Source organism: Barbus barbus, assembly GCF_936440315.1.
Source record: "Barbus barbus genome assembly, chromosome: 21".
In the NCBI taxonomy this organism is placed as follows: domain Eukaryota; kingdom Metazoa; phylum Chordata; class Actinopteri; order Cypriniformes; family Cyprinidae; genus Barbus; species Barbus barbus.
The window spans coordinates 9,523,756-9,538,655 of record NC_136749.1 but is presented as its reverse complement, the minus strand read 5'-3'; the positions used below and the strand labels follow the sequence as shown (position 1 = coordinate 9,538,655).

Here is a 14,900-nt window from a genome sequence, read left to right as displayed (position 1 = left end):
ACAGTGTTGTTAACAGTGATGGTGATTAATAACATGAATCACATCTGCTCATTTTTACTCTTTTCATGTGCATTTCCATTGTTTCTTTTAAAGGCCTGACCATTTAGAGTCAACGACGTCTCTGTATATGTTAATATACAATAATTTATAGAATATAATTATTTATATACTACATATTATATGTAATATGTTAGTTAAAAAATCTATGAAAATGTATATTCACAAATGTTTTAGAAGCCCTTGAAGTGCCTGCTGTTCTGAAACAGTTCTACAGGGATTTGAGGACATTTGTGCATCGCAATGATGTTAAAAGCTGGAACTGGAGAAATGTGATGAGTGGTAATGTCACAGAAACAGAAACAGTATTGTATTTCATAAAAAAAACACTACTGAATAAACATTTTCTCATGGTATTTTAATTGCGTTTCTTGTGCATCGACCTTTGGAGATTACTCTCAACTGTTCAGTCACCATGTGTGTATGAATATGTACTTAATGAATCAATATGCATGCCAAGTGGCTCTCAACTCTCTCTTTGGACCATCAAACACAAGCTGTGGTGGAAATGTAACACCTCCGATGAAGATTGCTTTGGGATTTGTCCGTAGATGTTAAATCTCTGACAGGAAAATGTATTAAATGCACAAGTTTCCATAAAGGCTGTTTCTGAAAGAATCTCACACTTAGTAGTCACAACACCTGTCCACAAACTGCAGAAAAACATGCATGTAGTTTTTCTTCTAAATTTTGTCAAATGTTTTTATTCATAAATGTGTTGATTTTTGTTTTGCCCAGTCGTGACATCAAATTTGAAGGCCCAGAAAACTAATTTGCCATGGGCTTCCAAGCTGTAATGTCAAAACAAACCATTTAGGAGGAATTTATTAAGTAATATATTTGTATCTGCAAGTAATATGCACACATTCACTCTAAATCTAATATGTTGAAAAGGCATAAGTCACATGATCATGGAAAGTCACATTATTACATCATATTCAATAATGATAGCAACACACAAGAGTCCAGTAGTTCATAGCCTATTACTGCCCTAAAATAGTTTCAAATATTTGGCTATATGTTTAATATAGAACAGTATAGCCTAAATATGATTTGATGTGACATTTTGCATGAGCACTGTACTAATAATTATAATAATAAATCTTATGGAAATTCCTATGTATTAAACAAACTGTTTTCAACTTGGTTAACACGTGTCAGTAAACAGTTAATTTTATAAACCGCCGCGTGTTTTTATAAGGCACATTATTAACTGTTTGCTTCATATAAACTGCAACTTTGTTGTTGTGAAAGGTGGCTCGTGTTGAATACTAAACGCGTTCTGTCTGAATGTACCAGTGCGCTTGCTGTAGCCACATGAGCGCCCAATGTTTTCAAGGTATGTACAGTGTGCTTTCAATTGTGAAACATGCCGGTATATTATTTATACATTTTAATACATAGCTATTTCAATTATGCATTTAGGTATTTTAATATATTTTCCCTTACACCAAGAATAAGCCGTTATGTGGTCTAATTTCCTTTGCAAAATAGCCAACAGTTTGTTGCATTTTTAGATTTCGTAAAACCAGCTGTTCTTGAATTTACTGTATTATTATTAATACTGTATGTGCCAACATGAGCAAGTGATCGAATTAATGACAGTAGCTTACATGTTTGGGCTTCAATGTATAACATGTTTTCATATCAAGAACGACCAGGAAAAAAACAACCTTGAAAAAGTCGAAAACAGTTCCAGGAAATAATTTATGACCAGCTAAGCTGCATTACTGGCATAACAGAAATGTATTTTATATATATTTAAAAGTGATTTTAAGTAGTATTTAACTCATTTGGGCTAATTCTACTCTATTGATAAATGCCAAATATTAATAAAAAAAAAAAAAAAATGTTTGACTTTTTTTTTTTTCTTCCTGTCATGTGCTTTTCAGATGACTGGCAATAAAAGCAGGTGTCTAAATTCCATTAGTCAGGCGCTGCTGACTCTTCTTATACTTCACTGTCTACAGTGTCACTCCAGACCTCACAGTTATGACAGTAAACCGCTTTCAGAAATATCCAAAGAGGTTTCTAAGTACTCTGACATCGCTCAGCAAATCATAAACCTAGCAGTATATGGAAAGGCTCAGAACCGTTCCTATGAAAGGCTGGCTGAGTTCACTGACACTATTGGAAACAGAGTCAGTGGCTCTAAGAACCTAGACCTGGCCATTAAGTACATGTACAATGCCCTGACACGGGACGGGCTGGAGAATGTGCATCTAGAGCAAGTGAAGATCCCTCACTGGGTGCGAGGGGAGGAGAGCGTGGTGATGCTTCTTCCGAGAAACCACACTTTAGCCATACTTGGGCTTGGTAGTAGTGTTGGAACTCCTCCAGGAGGTTAGTAGTCACTGTTCATCTTTTAAAAACCTACATGCAAGTATCTAACCAGCTTATGTTCTTCTGGCAGGTATAGAGGCAGAGGTAATGGTGGTGGAGTCTTTTGAAGAGCTGAAAAAGAGAGCGAGTGAGGCTAAAGGCAAAATCGTTGTGTATAACCAGCCGTTTGTCAGCTATGGAGAGACCGTAGCCTATCGGGCTTCAGGGGCCTCAGAGGCTGCTAAAGTTGGAGCCGTGGCTTCACTAATCCGTTCAGTAACTCCATTCTCCATCAACAGGTCAGAACCATCACACTGTTGACTTAAAAGGACTTCTATTGTAAACTAAACTAAAACTGGCTGTTAAATTAAATTAAGTAAATAAGAAGTAGTCTTTAATGATGACACTCCAGAGATGACTTGTTTCTAAAAAAAATAAATAAAGAAACAAATAAACACAATACATATAAATAAATAAAATTTTAAAAATATATTAATAATAAAAAAACACTACCAGTTAAGAGTTTGGGATAACAATTTTTTTAAAACGAACAAATTAATTAACTAACTAACTAAATAAATAAAATGTAGATAATAAAAAAAAAAACGCATTGATAAATATTGATAATAAAAAAAGTTAAGAGTTTGCAATACGTTTTTAACAATGCGTCTTATGCTCAACAAGGTTCCATTTGTTTAATCAAAGATACAGTCAAACAGTAATATTGTGAAATATTATTACAGTTTAAAATAAGTTACAGTTTAAAATACAGTTTTCTATTTTCAAATTAAAGTTATTCCTATGATGGCAAAGCTGAATTTTCAGCAGCCGTTTCTTCCAATCATCAGTGTCACATGATCCTTCAGAAATCATAATAATATGTGACCCTGGACCACAAAACCAGTCTTAAGTCGCTGGGGTATATTTGTAGCAATAGCCAAGTTGTATGGGTCAAAATTATCAATTTTTCTTTTTTGCCAAAAATCATTAGGATATGAAGTAAAGATCATGTTCCATGAAGATATTTTGTAAATTGTAAATATATCAAAACTTCATTTTTGATTAGTAATATGCATTGCTAAGAACTTCACTTGGACAACTTTAAAGGAGATTTTCTCAATATTTAGATTTCTTTTTTTTTTGCACCGTCAGAATCCAGATTTTCAAATAGTTGTATCTCAGCCAAATATTGTCTGATCCCAACAAACCATACATCAATGGAAAGCTTATTTCTTTAGCTTTGAGAAGATGCAAATTCGGAAAATTGACACTTAAGACTGGCTTTGTGGTGTACGGTCACATATTTGCTTTTGGCTTTCTTCTTATTATGAATGTTGAAACCAATTGTGCTGTTGATATTTTTGTGGAAAATGTGATACACTATAATTCAAACGTTTTGAGTAAATAAATGCTCCCCCTCCCTTTCGATTCATCAAAGAATTGTGAAAAAGAAATAGAACATGGTTTCCACTAAAATAATAAGCAGAAAAAACTGTTTTCAACATTGATAATAATAAGAACCATTATTAAAAATTTAGCACCATTAAAAATTGATGATACTTGCTGAAAATTCAGCTTTGCCATCAAAGGATTAAATTACATAAAAAAAACACTAATTAATTATTCTGAACTTTTCACCAGTAATTTATATTGTATCAATATTTATTATACACAAAGCATATATGCCCACTCATGGTGTTGTTTTCAGCCCCCACACTGGCTGGCAGTGGTACCAGCCTGGAGTGCCTCAGATCCCCACTGCCTGCATCACTGTCGAGGATGCCCAGATGATGGCCAGGATGGCCCGCAGAGGCCAGAGGATTGTGCTGCGTCTGTCTATGGGGGCCCAAACACTGCCAGATGTTGACTCGTTCAATACTGTGGCTGAAATCACAGGCAGCGAGCATCCTGAACAGGTAGGTGATTTTAATTATGCTATGTTGTACTGATCTCACAAAAGACTCCTAATGATAATACCCTTGCTAGTATTACAACTGGCTGTTGACTCTTGCAAATACAGTACGGCTTGTTTTCCTTCAAGACTAATTGTCACCGAAAGTCAACATGAAATCACATTTTAAGCCCATTTTACTTCCATAATAAGATGCAAGTCAGTGTGAAATGTGATATTCAGTGAGGAAAATATGTAGGACTTGAATTTAACCATTGGGAAATTATTGGCTTCACACCAGTTTGCCCATTGGGAAATTACTGGCTTCACACCATGCTTTTAAAGACCTTTAATGATAATACCCTTACAGTTATTACTAACGCCTTACAACTGGCTGTTGACTTGTGCACTCTTGTAAGCCTGTACAGTTTGTTTTTCTTCAAGACTGATTTTCAGCCCATTTTACTTTTACATAATAAAATGCATTTCATGGTAAAATGGGATATTTATTGAGAAAAAAATTTAGGAATTGAATTTATCTGGCTAATTCCAAACCAGTTTTAAAAACAGTGCCTAAATAGCTGTTTGACTATTGGTTAACATTAGCCAATTAGCAATTGTCAGCCAAAAACGAAAGTTGGTTTAAAAGTGGAGCGAGTTATTTATTTTGTAGAAAGATAATGAAGACAACATTTTTTTTATTTTGGATTTATTCATTTATTTTGGAATAACCTGAACTAATGAATAACATGCAGTAAGACCAGGATGCGTTTAGAAATTAAATAGGCTTCTTTTTGATCTGATTCATTTTGCATTCAAAACAAAGGTACACATTGGCTCAGTTATTGCGTTCCCTAGGAATCAAACCAGTGACCTTGGTGTTATTAGCTTTGTGCTGGAAAACACTGTCTTCTAATTGCGAGAATTATTTGTATTTATATGCAAGGGAAATTGTTGGCTATTTCACTACAATTGTACATGTATGAATTTGTTCTTAACTTAGTCCTAGAGTAATGAATATGAAGTTTTTTAAATGAGTGACCTTGAGTTAGTAATCTACATAAAACACGGCCAAACCGAATACATATATGGGATTTTTCACACAGTGTTTCCTTTCGTCACTCTCAGCAAACACTTTCAGCTCTCACCTGAGATCACACACAGCAAGATCCTCAAGCAATGCCATGTGTGCCATTCTCAAAAAAAAAAAAACTATATCAAACACCTTTTATACAGACCTCCATTAGCCAGTGTGTATCTGCACAGGAGCCTCACACATTTTCACACATTGTATAAAATCCAACCTGAGCATGTTTAAAAGGACACCCAAAATATATAATTTTGTACTGCTTTCAGTTGTTACTAGATTTTTACATTTTGAATTAACATTTTTGTATGAAAGTTATTGATTAATCAAGATTTTCTGTGAAAATGTTTGTACACACATTTTACGCACAGGACCCATTTCACTTAGGGATTTTGGTGAAAGGTTGCAGTTTATCAAATAACTGAATTATTATGTTTTCAGAAAGTATTCTAAGGGGCCATTCACACATATTGCATTGAAAATTCAAGATGTTAGCTGTTTTTACATGCTGTGTCATATGCAAGACACTGCAAAAGACAAGCAAACACATCAGTCAAACATGTCCGTATAGTGCAAGAAATAACGAAAAAGTAGTTGAATGCAAAAATGCGTTCTGTGCAAACTACTCCTAAGAATTCTTCAGTATTTATGTTGTAGGGTTGATCATACAGGGTCAGACTGAGATGAATGCGATTGTCTCAATTCTCCATTTGCTCTCTTCCAAAACCTAGAGAGCTACCTCATGTCAGGGGCAGTCGTGGCCTAATGGTTAGAGAGTCTGACTTGTAACCCAAAGGTTGCAGGTTCGAGTCTCATGTCGAGCAGGGATTGTAGGTGGGGGGAGTGAATAACCAGCGCTCTCTCCACCCTCAATACCACGACTGAGGTGAGACCCTTGAGTAAGGCACTGAACTCCCAACTGCTTCCCAGGCACTGCAGCATTGGCTCACGGTGTGTGTGTGTGTGTGTATGTGTGTTCACTACTCACTGCTGTGTGTGTGCACTTGGATGGGTTAAATGCAGAGCACAAATTCCGAGTATGGATCACCATACTTGGCCACAAGTCACCTCCTTTATGTATTATAGCTGCCCTCCATTCCAAAAATAGGAATCATAATTATTCTGCTTCCTAAGCTCCTTGTTCCTATATAGCTCCTTGTCTTGGCCAAATTCTAGCTTAACACCAAGTCATCCAAGATGGTGGACAAAGTGAGAGAAATCCCAATTATAGATGTATTTCTTTCAATAGTAAAAATTATAGGTAAAAATAGTTCATGGAGCTGCTGCCTAATCAGTCAGTTGGGAGGTTCCACCTCAGTTAGGATGCTGTCTAGGTAGACAGTAGACCATGAAGCAGCTCTCTAGGTTTTGGAAGAGAACTAATCTGTGTGGTGTCCTCTGCCGCTTCCCAACAGCTATGACGAGCCACACAGTGGTCATTCTGACATTTGTTTGCATTGCTGCTCTGCAGGACATCAGGGAACCAATTACAGAGATCTGCTTCTTCTTAATGCTTGTATTTATGGAAAGGAATCTGTTAGTCAGGAGTCAGAGGAATAAGGTATCTACAGCCTTAGCCCCAATTATAGACAGTATAGAGGATTTCTCAGCTGCCCAACTAACACTGTAGCCCCTTTGACTGATCATCATGCATCTGTCCAGCATCCGCTGCAAGCTTATATCTAATTAGAGACTTGTTAGGGAAAGTTTTCTACTCCTATTAGTGTGCTGCCCTCCCTGTCAGCTCCACAGCCATGCGTTATATTTTCAGCCCTCTTCCCTGTTAATGTCTTCTGTGGGAGGTGGTGAAAGATTCAGTGTGATTAAGTGTGAAGGGAAAAAGAACCATTCTGCAGTCTTAAATTTTAATAGAAGCGTTCAGCTCGAGTGGTCTGTTATCCCTCACACTCGGATGCATGACCACAGCCACGTGAGAGAGAGAGAGAGAAATAATGAAATTTGAGGAACTGAAGCTTTAGACAGAAACTGATGTTAAATTGTTGAATCTCCCAAAGCTGGTCAAGAACATGTCTGGGTCGTATTTCACCCTGAAATCTAATCTGAAAAAAGAATCGCTAAATTATATTTTAGTTAAGGAAAATAAAACCCTTTTTAGTGATATTTTCATGGCAGTATAGCAATTATTAATGTTATTATATATTATTTATATTCGTATGGTCACCAAGTCTGCATTTATTTCAAATCAAAGACATATTAAGAAAAAAGAGAAATGCTGTGAAACATTAATTTCTCCACTTGACAAAGCTCCAGTGTTACACGATCTTTAAGAAATCATTCTAATATACTGAATTCATGCTCAAGAACCCTTCCTTATTATTATCACAGTTGAAAATGGTTGTGCTGCTTAATGTAGTGTGGAAACTGTGATAAAATATGTCTTTTGTGTGATTCTTTTATTAACAGAAACAGAAAAAACACCATTTATTGCATGTCTTGCATGTCATTTTTGATCAATTTAATGCATTTGTGCCGAATAAAAGCATCAATTTAAAAGCATCAATCCCTCTCACCATTGAGGAGTGAAATGTGACTTTTCTGTGAAATTCATTCAAAGTAATGAGAACAAGATGTGCTATACTTTCCATTCACATACACAACTCCTCAGAAAGCTGGATCTGTTCCTCTTTCGTCCTCTGAACTCCATGATCTCAGCAGGACGGAATGCTGTAGGATTGCTGACTAAACAGGATTCGAGTGCCTCATTTGGTTTTTCAATTAAATAATAACTGACTATGAGGAAACAGGTCTGTAACTAAGTGGTGAAGTGGATCTTGTAAGCTTCCTCACTTGGCCAAATTTAGTGATTACGTATAAAAGAAGATGAAGTTAGGAATCGGATTAAGTTGCACTTTGTATTGAGCAATTACCATCCTTCATTTCCTGTTTCCTTGTAGGAGTCATCTTTTTCTCCCTAGTGTTGCAATAGTTGCTTGAGGTTACTTTGTGTGACAAGGTCAATGTCGGTCATTGTTTTCAACTCTGTAATGAATTGGCATTGGATTTGCATTGGTGTTCTAATAATCTGTCATTAGCGATAATGGTGTTGGTACTGAGAGTTTTATTCTTGGCAAGAATGACATGATGTCTTTTGACAAGCATACAGCTCAAGCGCAATCGCTATGTATCATATAACCTTTCAGTTGGCCTTTTACTTAAGAATTTCCTCCTTTTGTTAAAACCAGAAGCAGCATAAAGCCAGTTTATTTATGTAGAATTGACATATAATGGCAGGAAATTCAGTGTAAGTACACTGCTGGTCATAAATTTGCTGTCAGTAGTGATTTTCTGTTAAACTGTTTATTCAGGAGAATAATGTTATGACTTCACGATAGACAGTCAACCTACAAGTATATATTTTTACAAAAATAAAAGTATAAAAAATGTGCAATCTATATTTAAACTCTATATACTTGAATATTGTTCGTGTGACCACAACAAAAAGGCCTTTTAAAAAACATTAGTTCACTGTCTACACTATTCTTCAAAAGTTTGGACTTTTTTTGAATGTTTTTCTGAGGATATTTTTTATCAATAGAAAGATCAAAAGAATAGCATTTTTTTGAATCTGTTGTAAGGTTATAATTTCACTTCTGATAAATTGAATGCATCCTTAATGAATAGTAGTATTGTTGTTGTTATTATTATTATTTAAATCTTAATGGTGTAGGTGATTTACATAGAAGTCAATATGAAATACAATTTATTTTCATAATGCTACATATTTTTAGGTGAAGTGGGATATTTAATGAGAAAAACGTTAACTGGGGCTTGGTTTAATCCAAAGGGCATTACTTGGAATCAGTGGTGGTCAGTAACAAAGTAGCTTTACTTCGTTACTGTACTTAAGTACATTTTTTAAGTATCTGTACTTTACTGGAGTAGTTTTATTTTGAGTAACTTTTACTGTTACTTCACTACATTCCAAAGCATAAGATCGTACTTTTCACATCGCTACATTTCATAAAACATATCGTTACTCCTTATAATACATCACGTGCTCCGAGACACAGAAGCGGTGTCTGATTCACGAACAAACTGATTCTTTTCAATAAACCTGTTAAATCGGTTCGCTAAATGCAACACACGATTCATTCATGAATTGGAATTATCCGATTGCAGCTGTTGTCGATTCGAAGTTAATGTTGAATTTTAGGATTAATTATTGTAACTGAAAATCATATTTAGGTCAAAACCGTCAGTTGTTTGGGAATTAAATCTGCTGTAAAACGTGATATATTTAAGCCCACTGAAATGCTTGAATGAAGACAGATCATGTCAGTGTCTCTATGTTTTAGGTCAAAAAACGAAACATTAAAATAACCCATGCACGTTCATATTCCCCGCTGCTATCAGTTTTATTAAAATGCTACGGATTTATCCCTATGTGACGTCTGTTTTTATATTGTTTATCAACAGTATACATTTTTATATTGTTTAGATCAACTAACCGAGTCGACAGATGTGAATTTTTATTCATAACCATACTCAAAATAAGTAAATATTGTTAGCTGATGCTAACTGTCTAGCTAACAAGCTTACTGGTATTAAGTTGAGGAAATTTTTAGATATAAAGTCCAAATATTTTTATTCAACCACCTAGATGGATTACATCTGAGGGAAAAAGAAAGGATGTGATGTTCAGAACATGTTAACTACAGTAATTATCAGAGTGGGAAGTGATGCCCTCTGGGGACCACAGACAAGGTTTCTGAAGAAAAAAAATCATTATGAAAATATAATGATATTTTTCTAATCCCAGGTATTTTGAGCACTAGGATTATAAAAATATGTGCTAATATAAAATTAAATTAAGTAGTCTATATAAAAATGCAAAATAAATCTATCAGTACTTTTTTACTTAAATACATAAAAAATTTAGTACTTTTGCTGGAGTAATATTTAAAAATACGTATCTGTACTTTTACTCAAGTACTTGATTTGTGTACTTCGTCCACCACTGCTTGGAATGTAAAAAGTGAGCATTTATTTTTCTTTTAGAATGTTATGCACCAGTGAATCATTCACAATAAGCCCGGGCATGTGTACCGAGCAAGTAAATAGGGTCAATTTTCATTTTATGTTGACTTCAATTTATTTGTCCTTGAAGCACAATGCCAAAAAAGGCCTAAGCTGTATGTCTTTCTGATATCAAGTAATGGATTTCCTACTTTTTTTTTTTCTACATCTTAATGAGAGCAAAACAGAGATTATTGTGTTTGTGCCTTCAGGTGCTTCAGACAGCTCTGATTGTGATTTAGGAGATTTGGTCTTCTATGTTAAACCTTCTGTGAAAATCGTGGGAGTTATTTTCGATTCTGCACTCCAATTTGATAAACAGATAAATGCTGTAGTGTAGTTTTTTTTTTTACCTTTAGCAGAGTTTGAGAGAGTGATACATACATTTGTTTGGTCTCAACTTGTCTTTATATTGGAATAAGCCAATCTAATATCAGTTGTCTTCAAATGGGTCAAAATGCTGCAAGACTTCTCACTGACACCCATAAATTTGATCATATCTCCCCTATATGATATCCTTTGCACTGGCTGCCGGTGCGTTACAAAATTGATTTGAAAGTTTTACTTTTTAAAGCTCTAACCGGATCAGCACCTAACCATCTCTCTGACCTTTTGAATCCATATACATATGTTCGATTTCTGAATTCATCTGAGCAAAGATTGTTGATGGTTCCAAGATCCAGACTAAAGTTGAGAGGTGACTGTGCTTTTTCCATTGTTAGGCCCACACTGTGGAATAGTCTCCTGGTTTCCCTCATATTATTTAAATCTGATAAATAAGTCTTTTTATCTTATAAGGTTGAATCATTTTTCATGACTATTTTAGTATGGTTTGTACAACACTGTTGTTTTTATTGTGCTTTATAAATAAAATGTGATTTGATTTAATCTCAAAATTTGAGAAATGACACATTGTGTCTTTTGAATAAATCAGTTCTAGGTTTCCTCCAACCTATTTATAGCCATATAACCTGTTTATGGTGAATGTTAGTATGTGTAGGTGGTTTAAGCTTCCTGTCTGTCACAGACCTGGTGTGTTTTCACTCAGCCTGTTGAGTTTTGATTTCTACCATCTGCAGAAATGGAGACCTCTGATGATGTTGATTAGGGCCCCTGAGTGTGTGTGTGTGTATGTGTGTGTTTGACAGAGAGAGAGGGCTGAAAGATACAATTTACAGTTTTTGTGTTTTATGTGTTGTGTGCGTGCATGTGCGTATGTGTGCGTGCGTGCGTCGCTGTGATTGAAGGCAGCCATAACAATAGCGTGACAGGTTGTGTGTCCACGTGTCTGTCTAATGCCTGACTGCAGGGGAAACATTTTTAGTTGGTATTAAAAAAAGCTCTCCGACACACATTGTGTTGCTGCCCACACTATGAGCAGCTTATACTCGCTGATTTCTCATTAAAAAAATTAATTGCTAAAAGAGAAACATCTGACATTATACACATATCATATTGTGCCCTTTAACAAGATACTTAGGGGATAAGTGTGTTGTAAGTCATATTTGACAAGACATAATTGACAGCTAACCAAGAATGAATGAGCTTCCCTAGTTATAGGTTAACAGCATTTGGGACTCATAGAAGGCATGTGTACTTAGTGTTCAATTAAATGAAGAAAAACTCCTAGGTGTTCCGGCCTGTATAAAAGATCACTTTTCAAATCTAGAAACAAACCGTTAACTCTAGGCCCATGAGTCAAATACTTTTTTTTTCTCCAGATCTATTAATTTTATTCATTAATAAATTAATTAAATTCTATTTAGATTCTAAAATTTATTTAGATTATTTTTTTGGAGGGGGTGGGGGTCAAAGTCAAAATTGTCAGGGTGTTACAACTGTATGTCAAAATGTGCATTTGTTGCAACATTTGTCATATGTTGCTGTAATGCCGAAAAAACTAAATAAAACAAAACAAAAAACAGAACAGGAAATTATATCATAGACCCCTGCAGATTCTCATGACTGTGTGTAGTCACGAGAATCTGTAGTCAAGGTCAGTAAGTCTCTTAAAATGTCAGATCATTAGATTTTTTTTATGACAAGACAAGGTTAGTTCAGGTTGTAAAATGTCATGTGGTGCTATGAATTATTAATGTAGGTGTTAGTAAAAAAATATTTAATACATTTTTGAAAATAATGATTAACATGTAGGCTCACTTGTTTTTATATTTTAAGAAAAATATATATTTTCCTTTTTCTTAATAGTTACACCACATGACACTGACCCACATAAATACCTGCAATTTTGTAGTTATTGTGTGTGTGTGTGTGTGTGTGTGTGTGTAAATTACTAGTAAATTTTGAACTTGTGGGGACATGGGGAAATGTTTCCCCATGGGGAAACAGCTTATAAATCATACAGAATGAAGTATTTTGAAAATGTAAAAATGCAGAAAGTTTTGTGTGAGGGGTACATTTAGGGGTAGGATTAGGGTAGGGGGTTAGAAAATACCATTCGTGCAGTATAAAAACCATTGCACCTATGTAATGTCCCCAGTTTGTGTGTGTGTGCGCACAAGTGATTCTGTTGACTTTGACATGAAAGAAGACATCTGTGTGGACTAAGTGACTTACTTGGGTCAGTAAGCGACACCCTAACAAATCCCCTAACCACCACATAGCAATGCCCTGACAACCACCCACAACTCTTCAGCGTCACGGTGGCAAGTTTTACATGGAAAAGCACTGCTCAGTTTTTTCAAAACAATTTAAAAGTCAAGTTCCACATACAGTACAGCACTCTCACAAAACCAATGTCTTTTTCTTTTTGTGTAAGTTGTGATAAATGGAGTGTTGGTGATTCTGTTCACCTGTCTCTAAGCCACCGTTGCTGTTACTGAATTGTACATTCTAAATGACAACACACTTGCAATGTCTTGCCAAAAACTGACAGTCACATACTTATGAATCACTGTGCCTGTACCACTATAGCTAGGCAGTCAATCCAGCAACCGTGTTGTTGTGTTGTTTAGGATGTTTCCTGGGGTTACGCCGTGTCACGACCCGTTTTAATTGGCGTTGATGCATTACACAGCATTCCATTGTGCTGTATTGCACTGCACTGTGTCACAATCACAATGTTGTCCTCTGCCGTGTTTTGCTGGACTGGGTGTAGCTGGTCCTGTCTGCAGTAATTGCACATCCAGTGTCATCCTCCCCCACAGTGGCAAAGTTGGAACAGGCCTGAGAAAACAGCTAGTTCATTAAATGTGTCCATGGCTTGGCTGCCTGAAGCAGGAGAACATATACTTTTACATTCTGATCTAGCAGCAAGAGTGGGGGGGCTATGGTAAAATGAGATGGTTCATTTTCAAATTAAACTTGAGTAATACTTGAGTAATAATTTTTGCAGTCTATTGACATTTTAAAATATATATAAAAATTTTGGTTGAAATACCACTTAGCTGATAAATCATTTTTATGTTCTGGTCAATAACTAATAAATGGCCAACATTAAAATTGAATTGAACTGAATTAAAACTCATACATTAAAATTTAAAATCAGTAATAAACAGTACAAGTGAATTCTCTGTCATTATTGTTATAGTTATGGTGTGTATTTGGAATTATTAAAACTTTATTATCATTATAGTTATCATCATTGTTGTGAAATCATTGTTTTTAGGGTTTATAATGTACACTATGAAAAATGGATATTCATTTTAAGGTTATATTTAACCCTCTGGTGCTGCTCGCATGATGGTAAAATATATGAGAGATTGCATGGTGCAAAATTATATTTATGGAATAGTTGCGATCTGTTTATTACATGTTAAACACTTTTTGAGCATAGATTTGAAATTGACTTGAAGACTTGAAATTGACATTTTAAAATTGATAGAATTTCAGAAATCTTTAATGCTTTGGACCACAGACTTTAGACTTTTGGAATTTGGAAATTCTGACTCTTTTTTTTTATTTTCATTTTTTTAAAGAAGACACTTGGCAGATTATTGCAGAGGTGAAAAAAAGAAAATTATAGATATTTGTTTATTATTATCAAAAAAGCTCAAAAATACTTAAAATTTCATATGAAATATAAATTTTCCAAAACATGTTTTACTCTAAAACGGTAAGAAAATCAAACAAGTTGTGTGCCAAATTTGAGGTTGATATCTCAAAAAATGAGCTTTCAGTTTCAAATCTGATTGGCTGACTTTACACAACTTCCAAAGACAATTAAATAATCAGTAATGATTAGGCTGATATTCTCTCATTTTTTTTCTGGCATTTTCTGCACAACCACTGATACAGATGAGACTGTTGCACTATTATATATTAAAATGAATTGTTTCCACTGGTCTTTTATATTACATCAATTTAAAATACACATAACCTTAAACATCCCGTAAAAACAAAACAAACTTTGATTTGGTTGTTTTACATGTTGGTGAATCTATCTCTTACTGTCTAAATGGGTGGAGCTTGCACACTAAAGGCCCCAAAATACTTCAAACGAAGTTCGTTTTCATTCTTCGTTTAGGGTCAAAAAGAAGTTTGAAA

General features: G+C 35.0%; 1 protein-coding gene across 2 annotated transcripts in view; it reads left to right on the top strand.

The window, feature by feature from the left end:
* The first annotated feature begins 1,334 nt into the window (after positions 1-1,334).
* LOC306887775 (carboxypeptidase Q-like) overlaps positions 1,335-14,900 on the top strand; it is a 43,294-nt gene continuing 29,728 nt past the window's right edge. The window contains exons 1-4 of one of the 2 annotated variants that reach the window (XM_079445791.1): positions 1,335-1,396; positions 1,950-2,400; positions 2,471-2,678; positions 4,088-4,295. In XM_079445791.1, the coding sequence (XP_079301917.1) occupies positions 1,950-2,400; positions 2,471-2,678; positions 4,088-4,295 (867 nt within the window). In that variant the 5' untranslated portion in view covers positions 1,335-1,396. The other variant, XM_079445790.1, reaches the window with a different exon arrangement.